Genomic DNA, 20,420 nt, shown 5'->3' with positions numbered 1-20,420 from the left:
GGGTGGCGTTCACACTTCTGTCATATTGCGCTTTTTAACGCCTACTGTGGACACCACATTGCTTCGGGGCTCCCACGGGTCAGCTGGAGGCACTCGGTGTGTTTTCTCATATAGACAACCAAATTTCTTCTATCGAGATAGTTTTTTTTCTTTTTTCCTTCACCACCACAGCGCCATCTGCTGGAACCGGCGTGACACTCCTTGCCGACAATGGTAAACCGTGTCCAAGGTAGCGACAAATAGCTATAGAGTCTCAGTGCACAATATTCAACCTTGAACAGGATGAACTAGAAACAACCGCAGCTGAGCTCTTTTGCTGTTTTCTTTCCAATCCAGTCAGCGAAAAAAAAAAAAAGATTATACAAGGCATCGCAAAGCGGAAAAATAAAGTCCAATCGGCGAATTCCCGCTCTGTGACACACCGACGGCAGGGTTAAGTGCATATAAGCGGCCGGAGATGATGTTTCACACTAACACCGATTGGGGATTGTTTAAGAATGACGGCGACCTCACTTTCTTCTCTCAGCTTTTCATATCGAGCACATATGAGCTGATCTGGAATGTGATGAGAGCGATGCATTCACGCAGGGGCTGGCCTATTTTCACTGTGTTGACGCCGCCACCTTACAGCCAAGGCGTTTGACTGCAAGTGTCCGAAAGTGAAACGATCCGGCGCTCATCTCAGCGTGCCAGACAGGAGTAATTTCCTGCATCGTCCTTACATTAAAGCCAGAAGCTGAAAGCCGTGACAGCTGCCCGCTGACACCCCCCTGCAAATGGTGATGGAGGGCCGCGGGAATTAGATTCATATTTTAAAAGTCATCACATTTCATTTGGCGAAAGATAGTGTCATGCCCATATTTCTCATTAATCACCGGGAGGCGGTATTGCTTCCACATCAGTCATACGTAGAAAATCAGCCTCGAATCAGAACCGCAGGAGTAAATTTCCTCTGTGCAATGAGATAGATAGAAACGGGATGTTTCATGAGGTACACCTGCACAAGCAAAGGAGATCATTTGGAGAGATCTGTTGGTTTTCAGCCTTTATTGAGCCATTTTACACCCTAGCAAATAAAAATGTCACACTGTGAAATCAAACACAAAACGTGTTGAAAACAACCGCATGGAGCATAATGCGATGTAATCCTGTGAGCAACTGATATTTTGACACAAACGCTGCATCAACACATTGAGTTTGTCAGTTTAACACTACTCGGGCTGTCATATATTCTTTATCCTCTGCAACTTAAGTTACAAACGCACCAACCAAAATGTGCACAAACACACTCAACAAAAAGCGACAGTTAGTTGCAGTGTTGTCATATATTCTTTATCCTCTGCAACTTACGTTACAAACGCAATCACCAAAATGTGCACACAGTTAGTGTTGTCCAAAATCGGTCATCAATGGCCGCTCTCCTGCCTGTTTGCAAATTAGTCTCCCAGCAGCAACACTCCCGATTCCAAAAAATCGAATCCGTTCACAAGCTTCTTTAGAGCTCGATGATGAGCTGATTTTTTTTTTTTTTTTTTTTTTAAATCAGGTGTGTTGCACCAGGGAAACGTGCAAAACAGGCAGGACAGGGATCCATGTGGATCGGAGCAGGACATGCGTACTGTCGTAACATGGCAAAGCATTGAGGATCAGGTGGTGGGAAACACTCTGAGGGATCCTTCCGTACCGAGAGGTGCAGATTTAAAGTGGGACGGTTAGATTCGGTTCGATGCAATCGTGCGTTCCATATTACGCGGCTCGCCCTCCGTCCGTTCCTTCTCGTCAGCGTCATCCACGCCAGGTTTTGTTAACGCGCCGCCACTTTCCACGAGCTTGTGGATTGGCTGGAGAAGCAAAGGTAGCCGCAGAGACCTCTCCTCTCCTTTCTTGACTGTTTCAGTCCACAGCCAGTGGAAGGAGAGCGCACGCAGTCACAGTCACACACACGTACACAAACACGGAGCTTACTCACACACGCAACGTGGAATTTGGGGGAAGCGGCGTGGAGGACTTAAATCGGAGCATGCGTCCGCAACCGGGGCGTCGATCCACAAGTGAGCTGCTCAAGTGTGCAGCAGACGGGCAGAGATTCTAACGCCACCTGGTCCTCTCTAGTGGAGCTCCGCAAAGCTGTTTTGGATTAATTAACGGCATCATACTTTTTCGGGGCTGTTAAGTTTTTAGTTTTTAATTGATCATTGTTGTGCAAAAAAAAAAAACTGCAAACAGCGCCCCGGGGAGCGCAAAATTGGCTCCTCCGTCATGGGCCACGACGCTGCTAGAGACGCACGGAGAGGAGCGAGGAGGTCCCCGCCGGAGATGCTCACCCTGCCGGTGCTGCTGCCGCTTCTGCTCCTGACCACGGTCCGCACCAGCCTGGCTCAAGGTAAAGTTCGCATGACATTTTTTGGGGACTTGTATTTTTGGGAGGAAAAGTTGGGCTGTAAACTCCGCATGGGAGACGTGAGTAAAATACTAAAAGCTCAGGTTAACTTCTCAGGTAATTATCATTACGGAATAAAGTGTTTTTATTTTGGGCGTCATCTCGATGACATCATTGAGATGACATAGTTGGGCAGCGTTTTTCTGTGAATAAATGTTGACTTGTTATTTGCATGAATTGATGCTGTGAATAGTACAATGAGGGGAATTCTAGCATTTATAGCAAAAACTGAACAAAACAAATCTTAATTTCACGGACGTCACAACAAATGATCAAACTGAACAAAGCACTGCAAAAGGGAAACAATCGAAGGACAAATTGGAAAAAGCACCACAAAGCAGAGACATGAATAATTCTTGCATATAGTCGTGCCACCAAATTGGTTGAATTTGAATCATTTTTGCATGCTATACAAAAAGAAACATTATAACCTTAACTAAAAAAAAATGTCTCGCTCTTAGTCACTGATTTAAAGAAAAACACTTATGAGGGCTTGTTAAACGTCAACTCTAACGGAATTCGGGGGGGGGGGGGAACATTCCTCATTCTCAACTAAACAAGGGTGACGTTTCTATTGTGAGAACATTTCCAGGCGAGTCTTTAGTCTTTTTTTTTTTTCTCACCCCCTCTCTCGCTCTCATTGCTGTCTGCCAAGCGTTGAGATAACGTCGCAAGCCACCCGGAGTCATTTACTTTAATCTGCTGCCTTCTCAAGTCAGATGGGATGTCAAACAATGGGGAACAAGGTGTTGGAATTGGTTTGTGCGGGCGCTCGCTATACCTGTCACAAGCCTAGCTAGCGTCTTTGTGTCCGGAAAGGACTTCGTAGGAGCTTTCTGGAAAAGGCCGAGAAGTGTAACGTGGCTTTTTACCTCTCCAAACTTTTTTTTTAAATTTTTTTATTGGAGGTAGGTCAGAAGTTGTAGCTTTGCAAAGACGCTTACATTTGGCAACCAGCAACCTTATCTGGTCGTTTCAGGCCTCCATCTGACTCCTGCATAGTTAATGAGTGAAAAGAGGAAAAGCCGCAATGGATAACGGGTCCGGTTTCTTTAACGGGCACGGTGCAATGACATAATACGCCCACAGGAGCCCCAGAGATCTCATCCCCACCCCGTGTCATTGACTTGATGGGAATAAGGCCCTTCTTCTGGCCATTAAGAAGTCGATACGGCAAGAGAACATTGTCTTAGCTCGGTGTAATTAACGGGCTAATTTAAGCGCGCTGATGAGCTGGACTCGTTTTTCAAGTCGCTGGAGGTTCACGTCTTTAGTGTAAAACGACTGCGCGATCAAAGTGACTCACCGGGACACCCCTGGTGCTTAAGCGGGGTACACGCATACCGATAATCGGCCAGATTTCATTTTTTTGTGCCCCTGTCTGACAGACGTACGATAGCCAAGCAGGAAGTGACAGATAAGCTAACAGGTAGCCAAGCAGTTTCATTTTTTTGGTATTTTCTGGCAGTCTAGGTGCCTTGTGACAGTGAAGATGTCTTAGTGATCGGACCTGCCCGATTAATCGGCTTGCCGATTTCCATAATCTGCTTTTTCCCTCATTTTTGTTATCCTATTTTACACTTGAACATTTTCCAACATATGACATATATCCCATTAACTATGGGAAAAGTGGATGGATGTTAATGACAACAGAAGGTCCTGCCCAATGTGGTTCTAATCTAAATCAGCATTGTTGGGCCCTGGCGGCGGTCCATTGAGAGAGCCATTCAAGTTTTATATTTGCGTGGGAGGTTCCTTTAATCTCATTTTAACGCGTATGGGCCGTCACTGCAGCCCCATCTGAGTTGTGAGTGAGTTCTGGGAAATAAGAGTTCTCATTAACCTTCTGAACTGGTGACAAAGAAGACAGGTTGAGGCAGATAGAAGCTGCCTGAGAACTCGCAGGGCGCTGCGTGACAGCATTTTGATTGGAAAGCCTTTGTGCAAGAACAGATGTACTTCAGGTGTCTCCGGCGGGGCCCCTCGAAAAGCCCGAGTGTGTACGTGTGAGGCTTAGAGAGTGAATACCTCAAAACATTTGCACTGGTTAAGATTTCATTAGCCGCGGCGCTCATAAGAGGCTACAGTTACGGCTCTAATTCTAGGCACGGTGTTTGGGATCGAAATCATAGGAGCATTTGCGGCAAAAGCGACAAGTGGCACTATCATTTTGTTGTTTACAGGCTGGTATTGTGCATTCCAGGCCACTAGGTGACACTGTCACTTTTGTGTTAGCCCCTTGGTCTTGGTCAGTCTGCTTAAAAACTTGTATACTTTTTTTTTCTTTTTATTCATCTGTGCATTCTTCCATGGCTTTTATTGATCCGTTTTATTTTTTACCCTAATCCTAGCCTCTTGATTGAGAGTATCTAGTCCCGATTTTTGGTATGGAGTACCGAAAACAAAACATTCAAAAGAAAATAAGAGCGTGCATCCAAATTGTCTCACTGTTTTTCTCTATTTCTTTTTGAATATTTAAATGCCCTCCTCTGATCTTTTTTGGCACCAAACTCACAATTGCCAATTTCATGAAGACTCCATTTATGAAGTCTGAGTGATTCAAGGTGATAAAACCACATAGTTAAGGAAAAACAAAACACAGAATTGTATTATTTTGTGTAAAAAAAAAAAAAAAAAAATGTCGACACTGACTGTAAATTTTGATAATGTGCGCCTGTAGGGCAATGATGACAATGTCGAGCAGGTATTAAATCAAATTCAGGGTGCTGGTGCCCAAACAACAATGGCGTTCTTATGCTCCTTTTTGACGATGTGTCCTCCGGGTGTTGATTATAGGCGGAAAAGTTAAAGGATCTTTAATATATATAGTCTGTGACTCAGTGCACTTTAAGACTTTACGATCAGCGCCGCAGCGCTCCGGCTTTGACCGATCCGAGAGCCGCCCCGTTAAAAGTGACTGTTATTTCTATCATTATGATTCTTGCAGGCTTTCCCGACGCTTGACAACTCGCTCCTCGGGGGGCGCTAACATTACAACCGTAGCGGTCACTCTCCAAGCACGGCCCTGCGTGCACAATGAGAGCATTGTGCGCGCAGGAATTACCTCACACGATAGCCCTTGGCCGACCCCGACGGGCTTCCAGCGTGACGCAATTAAAGTCGGCAACGGCATGTAATTGAGGGGATATTATCATTCCGCGTTGTGGCGCTCAGGTGAGCCGAGAGGCTACTTAGTAAAAGAGGCGAGCGATGCGATGGGTCAGAGATGCACGGGGTCGGCTGGTAGCGAGTGATAATGAATGAGGAAAAGCGGCTGCTGAGCTTGCTGCTGTTCTTGATTTCATGTAGTATTTATGAGAGTGGCAAAAAGAAGGTGTGCTGGCTGTTTAAGGATGCTAGTTTTGGCGTTTGTTCTTTTGCTAGGCAAGATCGTGACGTTCCAAAATGCCATGTGATGCCATGATGGGCTTCTTTATACGGCAAAGTGGTTGATGGCGGACTTTTTGCCTCACATCTATCGATTCCATGACGAGTCGTGATCTCATATGGAAAGAGTGAACATCAACTCGGTGCCATCTAAATTTCATTTGCCGCAACTGGAATGAATGAGCAGGGCAACTTTCACTTCAGCTCTCCTTTGGCTCCTCCAAGCTCAAATGATGTCACTCCAAATGGCTGTTTGTTCTATTTTCCAGTCTGAAATCTGTCAAATTTCAAGCTCGTTTAGTCTCGGCTTTGGAAAACCGCAATATTTCATTACAAACACCGGCCTGAATGTAACTCCTGATGAGGTGTTAAGTTGTATGTGACTGCACCCACCGGTGGAACCATTTTTTTCCCCCCACATTTCTTGCTCTGTTTGTGTTTTATAAAGCTGGACTCGACATTCTCGATTGCTTTCATGTCGATTGCCTTCCTGAGAAATGTTGAAGGGGAATGACGAGAACACAAAAGAAGTCAATGGAACGGACCGATTAGCGCAGAGAGAGACGAAGAGGAAGGAAAGGAGGAGGAGGAGGTTGACGAAAAAAGTTAGGGAGCAATAGACAAGTGTGGCCTCGGAGTGTGTGTGTGTGTGTGTGTTGGGGGGGGGGGGGGGGTCGCGGGTGTCATTAATCACCCCGATGTGACACTTTCCACTACAGGGGAGCAACATTCACTTCTATTAGCAGTCCATTAGCACGGTGCGCCACAAGTACTTGACAGCCAGAGCGAAGTAGCTGACCTGTGTCCCCTGCGTAATATACACGTTATGCTAGTAGTGCACGCCAAGCGCTCATTCCACAAGCCATGGAATCTGTTACTTTTTAAAAGGAAAGCTATTGGAGAGGGGATTCGTTGAGGCGGAGCATGATTCCGAATAGTCAATGTTTGTTCGGAAGGGTCATGTGTTCATCATTGTTGCTGTTTTTAGTTTCTGAGAACAAAGTTACAGAGTCAGATAATTAACTTTTGGGTCTTTTCAGATTTTTAATCAGAATTAATATTTCAATGAAAGTTTTTTTGGTACCTTTTTGTAGGCCTTTGACTGCAAACGCTGCAGCAACACATGCAGGCAGACAGTGTAACATCATCTTGTACAAAAATCTTCCCTTTATTGCCACTTAGATTGATGACACAGGGATGATTTAAGATAAGAAATTCAATTAAATGTTAAATTAAATGCTCTTTTATGTACAAATCAATGAAAAAGCAAAATAGGCCCAGGATGAATGGTGTGCTGAGGGTGCAGAGGTTCCACTGTAATGTGCGTGAGTAGGGCAATGATAGGACACTTCAGTGCACGTTTAGCTTTTTTCTAAAATGAAAATAATTGCATAATATGCCCTGGTCGCAATCAGTCAGCAGGTCAAGATGGGGAGTAATGACCGTGAGGGGTAGGGGGGTGGCCTCATTTCCTACCTGCGACCAGAAAATGGCCCTTCAAAGCGGCGAAGGCCAACCAACACATTAGACGTAGTCATCCTTCATTCAAAGGTCTGCGTGGCCTCTTTAGTCACCAAAGAGCTCCGTCATTATGGGATGTCTGCCAAGGGGGGAATGTACGTGTGCGGACCACTGTCCTCTTGATCCACACTTCATTTATGATTGGAGATCAGAGCAGGAATCTGGAAGGGAGGGGGTGGAGTGGATGGCGTGGAGGACACTGCCGGGGGGGGGGGGGGGTGATTACTCGCTAAGTGGCCCTCCTCGTGCCATTATAGGCGGTGGGGGCTGACAGAGCACATTGTGAGCGAGCGTAAGTGCACACTCCACTCTTCCCCTTTAATTTGGCAGCCTGACCTGAACACACACACACACCTCGACAACCCCCGGCGCTCAACCACTAATATCCTCTTGACAGGAAGTCGCTGGCCGGCATGTCATTTTAAATGGAAATGACTAACTTTGAGGGGCGGGAAAAAAAATAGCAGTAACTTTTGTTTTGGGGGGGTTGTCGCCTGAAATCCGTAGCACATGTTTTCTTTTATGTTTTTTTTCCTTGTGTGACGACTTTTTTTGAGTTGTCGTAGGGCTGCTTGTGTCAAACACGCAACATGTCTTTTTCTAAAAAGGCAGAGTGGATGATGTAAGTGAAACTGTCATATTTGTTTTTCTGTTGCGCTGCATTTTCGTGTCTCCTCGAAATGCACTCATTTCAGATTTCAGCCTGCGTAACGGCGAGGACAGAGAAAATGAATGTTGTACCGCTGCCATACATGCTATTCTACCTAGCAAAGAGGATTAGGGATTTGCGATGTACTTTTAAATATGCACATGGATATTACAAAAAAAAAAAGGGAAAATGCTTAGACTGCAGATAAACAGCCAAAACCGCTGGTCATTTGGCTTGTTGTTTTCCTTGCGTTAACTTAAAAGTGTGTAGCTAGTCTAAAAAATTGACTTTAGAGCAAAGAATGTCCAAAAAGTATGCAAAGATTACCACCATTTCTGTTTAATACTTTAAAATCAAGTCCAACATTTTATTCACAATATTATGTTCTATACAGCGCCGCTTGTGAACGTCACATCACCAAACCCAAATCAACAGGTAAGCCGTGATTGGTCGCTACCTGAGCGCTTCGGTCTCCATTTTCAGCAAAATGGCCGCCTCTTTAGAATAAACACAGGTGGATTTTGCTGCTTTATTTTATAGCCCACAAACCCAATATTCAACAGAATAACGGCTTTAGACTAGTGGGCCAGCATAGAACACATTATTATACCATTTATGTAACTTTTTAAGCCATTAACAGTGTTTAATTGTGAACTTTACAGAAACTCTGAGAACAAAAAAAGACACGTCCTCCTTTACCCTGTATGCAATTGTGTGAACAATCAGAATGAGTTAAGCACTTTTCTAGTATTCAATGTTTTTTTTGTTTTTTTATTATCATTATGGACCTTCAGTTTTGAAAAACAGCTCCAAGCACATCTCCACTCATCCCTGATTCTCTTTTGTTATTCAAGGCAGCCACCATACTGTATCTTGCGCTCTGGTGAGTCGGTCTATCTTCGCTCCCCGGGTGGAAAATAATTGAGAAGTGAATAGGGGTGACGCCAACACCTGAGTCACACGGCGCCCACGTGGAGGCGTCGAGCGAATAATCAGCCTCCTCGCTCTTTCTCGTTCTCTCTCGTTCTATCGCTCTCTCTCTCTCTCAATCTCGCCGGGTTCTCGCTCTGATTGACAAAGCTAAACCTTTAATCCTGGTTTTGCGCCCTGTCTTGTGCCGAGTCGGATGCGTACGGGCCAAAAAGCAAATATATAGAATCCCCGAAGAATTAGAGCGCCATTGGTGTGTAATGAGTTATTTGGTGTGGAAACACCACACGCGTAATGGAGCTGAGCGCCGTTTCCCCTCGTGTCACATGTCCGTGGCGTGATGGAGCTTGCTGGTTACCAGACCCTGCGTTAATATCGGCTCGGGCTGGCTTGTGGTCAATGTATGTCGGTAGAACAGACAGGCAGGCGGGGGGGGGGGGGGGGGGGGCGAGGCCACCGGTCCCAACTGAAAGACGAGAGCAGGAGACCCCCACCCCGCCGGCCCCCCTCGTTTCCTGTCTCCGCTTTATCAGCATCCTCGTCTGTTATCTCAGCGCTCTTAAAGCGACCTGCCGCTGATAAATGTTTGTTAGTCTGTGTTTGTTTTTGGGGACTTTTAACAAGACTCGCATGAGGAACTGTAGCAGTCCTCGCCGGTCCTTAAGTCGAATTTGAGATGAGTGCAAAGAAAGAGGGAGGGGCGGAGGGAGTCGTAGCCTCTGGTTTGCATTACGGCTCCTGCAAGATGGGCAGTGTTTGCTCTTTTTGCTATAAACTTGTTGGAGAGGTGAGGGGGAATCGCATGTTTTCATTTTCAAGAAGCGGAGGCATGCGCAAAAAATTGAGGAACAAAACTAGACAGATTTATATTGAGAGTTTCCTTGGATTGGGTTTTAATTGTTTTGGCAACACTCAATTTGTATAATACGTGTTAATGACTTGCAATAGGAATGGAATTTCCTAAAATAATGTTGGTCAGCCTTCAAATTTCTCAACATTTGGCAGGCAAAATTTTATTTTATCGTTGGCATTGGCTACTACCAAATCATAAGAACCCAAATTTTTTGTGGTTCCAACTAAGTTCATTTAAAATGGGACTAGTGATTGACTGAGTGCTGATCCAAATTTGAATTTTTCTTTTTTTCTTTTGCTTCCAACCATTTCCTGAACGCTCTGTACTGTTTAACTCTCCTTAAAAGCACAAACTTTTATTTAGCAAGGCCATCCACGTTTCTCGCGGGAGCCATTCTAGCTTCAACAGTTTTTTGAACAATCTTCCTCGTAAAATCCCAACGGTTTCTCGCCGTTAAAAGAGCAAGCTTGTAAAATAACTTGAAAACAACACAAACCTTTTTTCCTCTCTCTCATTTTAAGGGTGGGACTTGTTTCTAAGGAGAGCCATTTGAGTTTCAACAGTCTCCTTCATTTACTCTTTCTTCACCACATCCAATATTTGCATTTCCAAATCCAGGGTGCTCCTGTTTTTCTTAGCTTTCTTCTATGAGTCTTGTTTGTCTGCATATGGCGGTAGTGTGCGCGCATGTGTGTAAGTTGGGGGGGGGGATTTGTGTGTTTATTCAATAATAACAGTGAGTCTGAGAAAGTCTGTTTCAGATAAATCTGCGAATACCAGACCATTCATCCTCAGGAAATCAGTCTTTCTCATAATTCCCCTCATTTTTCTTCCATCTGTTATCTGCATAGCTGCCAAACAGACTTTTTAAAATAGAGCAGACCATTAACAGGGGGGAGATGGAGGAAAGGAGGGTAGAATTAAATTTGTCTCAGAATGCCAGCCTGTAAACTTTTTTTACAGAGTGAAATGAGGTGCTAAATTAAAAGTTTCAGCATTTTATATGTAATTAATCTGCTCCCACAGACTTTCACTTTGCACTAATGTGTGTTAAGAGTCAGGCAGGGCACGTGATGAATGTGACAAATTGACAGTCCGGTCGATTTGCGTGTGTAATCGTGCATGCACGAGTCTCGGCAATCGCGGCGGAATACGTCGGCGGCTCCTAAAACGTTAACCCGGCAGGTTTGTTACCATTCAAATTGACCCACTTTAAAGTAAACAGTAGGAGTAGAAGAAACTCAGTTGTTGGTTTTGAACTTGCTATGTGTAAAAAGGAAAAAAGTTGATATATTATCCATCTTTACTTAAAGAAAAAAAAAGTTCTCTTCAGTGAAGAATGTCCCGGAGTGATAAATAAACTTAATGGGAATGGTTAGTAATGGAGTTATGTCTTTTTTTTTTTTTATGACACTTTTAGAACATATAAATTACATGTCTGGGTCAAACTGACCCATGAACTTTTATTGCTGAGAACGGAACGTAACAGGAGAGCTAGAAAGGCGACTTTCTCAACGAATGACCGAGCCCCCCCCCCCCTAACCTCCCTCTTCACTTCCTGACCTTTTTCCCTTTTAGTTCCAGCTTTTGTTTCTGTGGTTCCGGTAACGGCTCGCAACTTGAGATCGCAGTTGAGCGTCAGCACTTTTTCTGTGTTTGTACATCGTGTTTGCGAGTGTGTGTGTGCGTGTGTGTGTGTGTGTGTGTGTGTGTGTGTGTGTGTGTGTGTGTGCCGTATCTCCAAGATCAGTCCCTGGTGGGTCAAATACTGGCAGACACTGTTTAACTGGGCCAAGCTCAGTGGTTCTCATTTAAATGGGGGCCCAGACAGAAGCCCCGTGGTGAGGGGGGGGTTGTTTTATGACTCCTTCCACGTAGAAAGGACATCAACTACACTGTATGGCTGCACAGCCCACTCTGGGAGAAGGACAGCGTGGGTGGGTGCCGGCTCAGCAAAAGAAGTCCAATTGCCTGGAAGGAGTTGTGCTTCTCTTTGCTTTTCTTTCAGCTCATCTAAAGCTCACATTGCGTCACTTGTATTGCCGGTTTTCACCATGACGTTTCACTAAAACTAAAAGCCCCCTTCATCTGGTGAGTGACGTGGGTGGCGCCGAATGAGAGCAAACAGTTGGCTGTTGTCAGGTTAGCGGCTAGCTAACCATTAGCTAGTCTGCATGAAAATGCACTGGCGGCTTTGTCTAGCCTTGGCCAATACCTTCTTTTTAGCTAGCAGGCAAACCTCAGTACCTAATTTTTATGCCAAAGTCTAAACCAAAAAAAATCCCCAATAAAACAAGATTGTGTTAAAAATATGTCTGACTAAAGGCTTCCATGTGGTGATTAAATGACAACAGTGATTTGTATGTATAGTTGCAATAATGAATGCTATTCCAATGAAGTTGTTAATGACAGGAAGGCTCCGGCGTGCCTCGGAAAGTTCACCCCGCTAAATGTCAGCGCTATTAATGAGCCGCCATCGTCACTCCCCACTTGTCCGACATGACAGCGCGACACCTAAAGCGAAACCAACGCGGCGTCTCCGTGAGACGAAATGTTGATTCTTTCAATAAATTAGGGTTGATCAATCCAAATTTGTCTTGGAAAGACGCTAACAGGATGACTTCCATTTGTTCTGTTTTCAAGGAGAAAAGCAAACAGTTGGCAGTGGGTGAATAATAGATGTTGCTCTAGAATACAATGAGAATACAAGTAAAATCCCCCCCCCCCAACACACACACACACTCGGTAAACCAGGTCACACATTTGAAATCGAGGGGATGGGCGGCTATTTTGTATACAGATTAGCAATCTTACTTGGAATTTCCACAGTAAACACATTTTATGTTTGCTATTTAACCTCCACGGGCTCCCAATCTGCTCAAGTGTGCGGCCCAAAATATTGGTGCGTGTGTGTGTGTGTGTGTGGACCCAACAGTTTGAGGGAAAAAAAAACAACAACAAAAAACTGTTTAGCTGTGTGCGTCCGGAAAGACAATGACAATTAGATTTTTCATTATTGTTTTTTTATTTTGTTTTGAATTTTGTTTTAAATCAAATACTTTGAACTGTGTTCAATAGTTTAATTAATTTTTGTAGAGCGCAAGATAAAAGAAAAAAAAAAAGTCCAATAAAATAAGCAACCTGCCCTAAGTTAGTAATACATTTAAAATAAACACTGAAAACTCATGTCAAAATAAATTAGAATGGACAAAGATAAAAACAAAGGACATATTAACCAAAGAATTTTATAACTATAAAATCTAATTTAAGTTAATTGGCAATATTTAAAAACTGTTTTTCTGTTAACAATAATGACCTTGACTGACACCCAATACTTTTATATTATACATCTCAAAGACACATATTCTGATAGTAAGATTAAAAAAAAAAAAAAAAAAAACATTACCTTGATTGTTTAATTTCACACTAGATGGGTGGACAGGCACTCGAGAGACCCGCTTAAAAAGTAAATTTTCCATAATACGTCATCTTCCAATCAGCCTTCTAAACTATTGAAAAAAAAAAGCTACATTAAAAGTTGCTATGACTGGTCCGACTGTTCTTTTGTTATCGTCCTTTGATTATTGCTGCTCGGGGAACAGGTACAAGCAGTAACCTTGGAGTCCGATAATTAACCCCACGGGGTACATTAATATTGATTGTACCATTACGGTCAGAAATGGACTCTTAAACTCTGCATCCATTTCTGCCACTTAAAGAGATACGCAAGATAACAACATGTCTAGCCATTTTCCAATATCTGCTCTGGAAATGAGAATGCGCGTGATGGAAACCAAAGCATGATGGTAATGGAGGTCGTGATGATGAAGCATACTGTTTACCCTTCTGCGAGTCCTCCAGCCTCACAGTGGTTGCAATTTTATTTTTAAAACTAAATTGTATGGATTCAATTCTGTATGAAATGAAGATAAAGATGCAAATTATCTGGCCAATTAAATATGGATGAAGCTGGAATGGCATGATGTTATTGCGCTATAAATCCCGAAGAGAAACTTTTGATGTAGAGGAGCTGTAAAGACTCCAAGGATGTTAAACCAAAAAAGTGATGCAGGCCTCTCGGACTGTTTGTCGTACCATCAAATGCTTTCGAGAGAAGGTTGAATATTCTCAATGAAAATCCACTTTCTTGCTCGTAGCATCTCCGGAGTGCCTGTCTAGCCATCAAATATATATGTATATAAAAAATTATTTGAAGGTCCAGGTTTGTACTGTAAGTCGGAAAAGTTGCTAAATGTAGCAACGGTCGCTAAACTGTCAGCGCTGAGTAGGATAAAAGACAAACGTGCTGTCATTCTTTATCCTTTGTTTATTGTAACCAAAGAACGTTGTAAACCCTTTTGTAAACAAACCTGGGAACTCTGTTTAAGCTCAATTATCAGTAAGCAACTGCTATGGAAGCATCACAAAAAAGACAATAGCTATAGCCTAGCTTGCTACGTTGACGTATATGTTGATCTCACTGTACCGCATGGCGATGTCTCACTTTGGTACTTTTTGCCAACGTTTTTTTCACAGTTGCTCCACTGTTGAGAACCAGTTTTAGGAAAAACTTCTTAAAATGGCATCTTTACCTCATTCTGGGTGTGTGTGTGTGTGTGTGTACTGTAACCCCACAGAGGGTCCAGCAGCTGCACTTTTGTAAAGTGATACACCGTAATGGTTTGCAGCAGATATATTAAAGCATGTACAGCGGAAAACGATAATTCAGTTGTGACATACTATGCATAGGGAGCTCTGTGTTTCTTTTTTTGGGGGTGGGGGTGGTATGAGGTAAGGCGATCTGTCCGGTAAAATGGCGACGTCTGCTGTGCAAAGGAAGAAGCCGTGCGGGGGTAAACCATACCGCTTGATGGCCGTCTTTCACCGGCCGCTTATTATCGCACACGTCCCTCCCGAGCCGTCACGTTTACACCGCACGTTTGTTTTTACAACACGGCTAAAATGGCGCGCCGGCTTCCTGCCGTAGCCGCACTCGCTCGCGCTATCGCTGGCTTTTTCCAACAGCAAATGTTTTATTTAGCGGGCACGGTGAGACCCGCCAACAAAAGCAACAATGTCGTCCAGTGGGATAGCGAAAAATCGAGGGGGAAAAAAGTCTGAGGTTGAGGCCCGGAATGAAAAGAGATGAGAATTGGGAAGGGACTCTTAAAGTGTGCGGCTTTCACCCACAGGATGAGCCGTCTGCGAGAATGCGGGATTAAGGCATATTAACTCCAATGCTATTCTTTGTGTGGCTTTTTGTTCATGGAAAAGACGGGCGAAAAAAAACGGTAAACAAACACAAACGGCGCATCGATAGAAAAGGAAACCTTGCATATTTATACACTCCTGTAATTCCTGGAAATGCGGCGCGGTAATCTGAGTCCTATTGTGCCTTGTCTAGCTGCGCAACACCAGATATGTGCGCAACCTGGTTTTGGTTTTGGCTGCCATTTCTCCTCCTTGGCAGTTGTTGCAGTCGTGACTATTTGAACGCCACGGGAAACCCGAGACGGACGATTCGGGTTGGTAGTCTCCGTTTTCTTTCCTTTCGCCGGCTTGGTTTTGGTAAGACGAGGCCTCTTTGAAAGCGAAGGGCGGGCGGGTCGCTCAGGCAGCGGCGAGTTCTACTTTACTTAGTTTTAGGGTTGGATAATGCAGAGGTGGCAATTTTTGTCAACAAATTTGGAACAATTTTGCATTGCTCAACCAGGTTTTTATGCCAAAATCAATTACATTTTTGTGACATCATCAGTTGGGACTTTTTGTTGTTAATGTTTCTCATCTGAGATTTAAGAGAAAAAATATTTTCTAACTCACTTAACTAATGTTATCAATTTTGCTTACTGATCGCTAAATAATAAATATAGCTCATGAAGTAAAAAAGTACTAAAAACAAAAATACCCCAAAAGGTGGCCATCTTTCCAAAAGGTCAACTTGACCGTTTTGGATTCGGCACATCAAAATCAGAGCAAATAATTATGTTGTTGACACGTGCGATAACGGCACCTTTCAAAACTATCATCACAAGGTGAGGAAAAATGCTCCAATTTGTCGGCATCTGGCCATCACACCTTGATGGATGTGTCGCGCGGCGAGGACGTCGCCGTCTAACATCCATCAACGTTTCCGCGTTTCCTCCTCACGTCGCTCTTCATCCTGGCGGCAGGTGTCAGTCCCTAGATCTCGTGACAAAGACAAATGAATCCTTACAAGATTATTTGCAACCCGCTTGCCACTGCCGCCGCTCTCTCGGGAGTCGGTCGGGTGAAATCGGCGACGACGCTCGCAGACTCTGCTAAGAGTCACTCATCTCATTTCAGCGCTCGGCTTAATATAATTACGAGCCGAGCCGCGGCCATCTTTTCGTGATTTTACATGTTTACACGGGAGAAGGGACGTGTTTACTGTGGAAAGCGTGCCCCTCGCTAACCACCCAACATCTTTTTTTTTCCCTGCCCTTCATTTAGGAAGGGAAGGAAAAGCTGTCACATTTATTTATATCTGGAAAAAAAAGGATGGTCATGATGATGATGAGGGTTCTCCAGCTAACGCTACTAGCGAGAGGCGCCGTGTCCCCCCCCCGGAGATGAGGAGCTGAAGCTTTGAGCGGAAAACGGTAATAACGTCTCGGCGCTGACACAAAGACACGTTTGTGCAGGAAGGGAGGCGGGATCAAAGGCATCGACCCAAATGTATGCCGACTTCATATTCTGTGTAAATGGCGCCCGGCGAAAGTCTCAAAATAAGACGCATTTGATTTATTGTCTGAAAAGAATCACGTTACACCTACAGGCGGCCCAACTGCTTCCCATAATTCCACAATATTCCAATTTCAAAAATGTCCCCTGGCCAAATCCTTCAAAAGAAACACAGCCATTGATCCGCGATTTAAAATTTCAAGTTAGTGCAAAACTAGTTGCTCTATGCGACAGTTCATTCGGGTTCAGCTGCCTCGCTGGGTCTTTGCAGACTTGTTGTCCCTCCGCAAAGTTTTGTCCTCCAATTAAATTCTACCGCAATAACTAAAGTAAACTGAGTCCTTTTAGGATTATTGGATTGCGAAAGTTCAAATAAAACTCGTATTTGTAAAAAGAGTCCAATCCTTTTGTGTGTTGCACAATGGCGTTTTCAGTAACTGCGCCCGCAATCAGTCTCTCCAATTGCATGTGACTGCTACACACAGCAAATCAAATCACTCCTTTGCCATTTCATATTCGGGAGGAGCCGCCCACCACGGTCCTGGCCTGACCTGGCCCGGTCCGAGCGACCGCGTCGGCCCGCTTATCTCGTTGGCTTCTCCGACCGCAGCACTTTGCTTTATTGGCGCGGCGTATGTTCGGGACCATTGTTCACTCGCCGCCACCTTACTTGTTATCTCAGGCAACAAATGGTCGTGTCTTTCCCAATCTTGTCCTGCTTTTGTCTCCTTTCCCTTCCCTCCCCCGCCTTCCTTTTGAGGAGAAGCCATTTAGTGCCAGGGTCAGGGTTATAATTGACAGCCACCACTAAACAAATCTGTCCGTCCCGACGGGGCATTCGCCTCCCCCGCCCTGCCCCGCCCCCTCCCTCCCCTCCTCTAATCTAACTAATGCACCCGCGTGTGTACTGGAAAGTGAATTAAGCATCGAAAACTCAATACCTGATCCATCTGACGGAGCTGGCCGCGTGCACATTAGCAGTTTCTCTGCAGCCTCCGTAATTGTATTACACAAGTTGGCCGCTCTAACGATCAGGCCTTACACACACTTATACACACTCTTCGCCGTCGTCGTTAATCGCCTTCTCCGGAGGCCGAGAGCGGGGATGACGAAGCGAGAAGCTCAGCCCGCCCCCTTGATGCCGATGTGAATTTTTTTTTTTTTCTTCATTGTCTTTCCATCTGCCGCTTTGCTGTCGTATCAGCGCCTCCTTGGCCTCTCGTGCGCTCCCGCTGTGTGGCCGGGGCTCTGGATTTCTGCTTCCATATCTCCCCGCTGGCTGTTTTATGTGCGCTGTCAACGGGCCTGGCTCTCTTCCGGATGGAGGCAACATGATAAGATGAGCTCATGCTCCTCTTCTCACTCCAGCTAATCTCCATTGACCCGTGCAGCCATATGTGAGGCTCGAAACCCAACGGTTCTGTTTCTAACACCCTGTACAGTAGAAAGATTTTTTCTTTTTACCTTCCGTCTTTTAGCATTTTTCATCTCACGGTCATATATTCTTTATCCTCCGCGAAGAATAACAACTATTACTCAAGAACTTACTGAGTCACTTGTGAAGAACCTTGAGGATGAGTGGAAAGTGTCCTTAAATAAGATCCTCACAAATATTCCCTTCAAAGTCACCCCACAAAATCTTGCTTTTCCCAGAAGCCTTTATACGACCACTTCATTGACATTTTTACCACAAGCAGACGAGAGCGACGGACCTGGGAGATGCAGATGTAATGAAGCAATACTTTTGGTTGCACGGACATTACTGCACCTCGGCCTGCGTAAAGACTTTACTAGAGCAACGTGCGCGCTCTTTATTGCCAGGAGCTGCGCACGGAAGGGCTCGGACGAACAAAAGGAGCGAGCGGGTGATTAAACGCGTTGTTGTGTTGATTTGCTGTGTGTTGCCATGCGAGCAACCATTTGGCGCCGCCGTCTCTCTAATGGAGACTTGGACTCGGGGAAAACCAGGGCGAAGCTGTTTAAAATTTTATTCCCTCCTAACAGGCTGATTTATAATGATGAGTCGCCCACTCCTTGCGGCCCGAGAACAGGATGGGGACAAAGAGTCCTGGGAGGGGGGAAAGGGGGGGGGCTAAATATAGCAAAGACCGCGAGGGGAAGTGGCCGGAGGCATGGGAGAAACCAGGAGATCGACTCTGAAAGATGACCTCTGCGTTTAGCCTCGCTCAAGGCTGCCGATGTATAGATGCACTGTGATGTCCGAGCCCCGCCCCCTCTGACCTCGGCGCCTCTTCCGCGTTTGCCCCTCCCATTCTGAGCACTACCTGCCAGATGAGAATTTTGTGGGCATGGATTAAATCCCTCAGGGTGAACTTGTCATGCAGTCGGTCATCATTGGTGTGTGTGTGTGAGATTGTGACGGGATTTATCATGATGATCTGAAAGGTCACTTTATCATTGTCAGACCCCTCCGCATGGTCTTCTGGGGAGGCTCAGCACTTTGAGGGGACCTCCCAAACATGCCAGAATCTGTTTGGGTTTGTAGTCATCCAATTGAACGGCTATTTCGTAGTTAGAAGTTTTGATACAACAAGCAAAACCAGTCCTTTCTCCCGTACTGCTTCCCCCCCCCCCCCCCCCCCCCCCCCAACCTCACGTCCCATTTTTAAAAATATCACGTTGACAGTTCACTTTACATCATTGAGATCATTCATTTGGTCCCACGTTTGCCAAATAACGTGTTTACATGACCCCTCGAGTCCGACGGCGACATGATTAAATGTCGAGCGAGTCCATTTAGAAGCGGAAAAGGGAGTTGCCGGGGATGAGCCAAAGCAAACGGGACTTTTTGCGGTTTGATTCACTTTTGCTGCGGAGAGAGACGCAGATGGTTTGTGTAGCGAGGCGTTCCAATAACATATTCATTTTATTTGATGATGTGACATGTTCTGTTCTGATTGGACTCAGTCAAAACAACAAGCTCAAGTTCAACTCACTCAGACACATTTTTTCCCCTCTCTCACTAATAAAGAGAATATTCGGATCGGTAAAGGACCTTCTCTGGCATCTATCGTACTTTTTGCCCATTCGAACTATTTCCCGCCCGCATCGAGCTTCTGCCGGCACCTCCGTCGGGATCAACAGGATTCCTAATTAAGCTCATTAAATATTATTGGAGCTTGTTAAATCTCTCTCTGGCACTTGGCGCGCCTTTAAGTGTCTAACTTTACTAATTCATACACACACACATTTACAAACATGCACAAGTCACCTGTATTAAGAGCTTCAGTGGGTGTAATTAAAACCCGCGATAAAAACCTGCGATGGGGAAAAAAAAAAAATGGGGAGCGAGCAGTAAGCATTTGTTCAGAGTTGTTGGGTGGTTAAGAAAATAGAATATTTCTTCCTACTGTGATTCTCAGCCTAACTGTGTGCCTCCCTGACCCTGTTCCCAGAGGACACATCAATTCCAAATATTGTTCTTTGGCTGCGAACGGGAACATTATCCCACCGTGATCCCGCCGTGACTCGGCAGTCTTCGGGGGGCCAACCTGAATCGGTCTTTTGACTCCGAGCGACCTAGACGCTCGACAATGTAGCCTTTCAGAGCGCACGTACGCTGTTTTCCTTTGTGGCTTTCACTTCCATTTTAGTGACTTTCACTGAGAAAGTCAAAGTTTGGTGGAGGTCTTTGGAAGTCAGATATTAAGCATCCAATTCCGTATAAAAAAATATTCATCTTTGGGATATCATTATCTCGATTATATTTTTATACAATAAAAGCGTGCATCAACACATCTTTATCCTTGACGAAGAACGACGCATATTACTGCAGCTTACCGACAGGCTGAGGTTAATTAATCTCGATTCAGCGTGAGAAACTCGACGCTCTCCCACTAATGTGAAAAAATAAAAAATGATGAATCGAGAGCAAGGACATTGAGTCAAAGGGCCATTCCTAGTCGAAACAGACTTTT

The 20,420-nt window shown here is 44.8% G+C and overlaps 1 protein-coding gene across 3 annotated transcripts in view; it reads left to right on the top strand.

Annotated features, from left to right (window-relative positions):
• unc5c (unc-5 netrin receptor C) overlaps positions 1 to 20,420 on the top strand; it is an 84,138-nt gene that overhangs the window by 2,833 nt on the left and 60,885 nt on the right. For 2 of the 3 annotated variants that reach the window (XM_037265584.1, XM_037265583.1), the window contains exon 3: positions 2,227 to 2,383. In XM_037265584.1, coding sequence (XP_037121479.1) covers positions 2,227 to 2,383 — 157 coding nt within the window. Of the gene's footprint in view, positions 1 to 1,831; positions 2,384 to 20,420 lie in introns of those variants that run through there. The other variant, XM_037265585.1, reaches the window with a different exon arrangement.

This window comes from Syngnathus acus, chromosome 12 (assembly GCF_901709675.1).
Source record: "Syngnathus acus chromosome 12, fSynAcu1.2, whole genome shotgun sequence".
Classification (NCBI taxonomy): domain Eukaryota; kingdom Metazoa; phylum Chordata; class Actinopteri; order Syngnathiformes; family Syngnathidae; genus Syngnathus; species Syngnathus acus.
The sequence above is the reverse complement of the archived record's forward strand: the minus strand, read 5'-3'. Positions and strand labels throughout refer to the sequence as shown.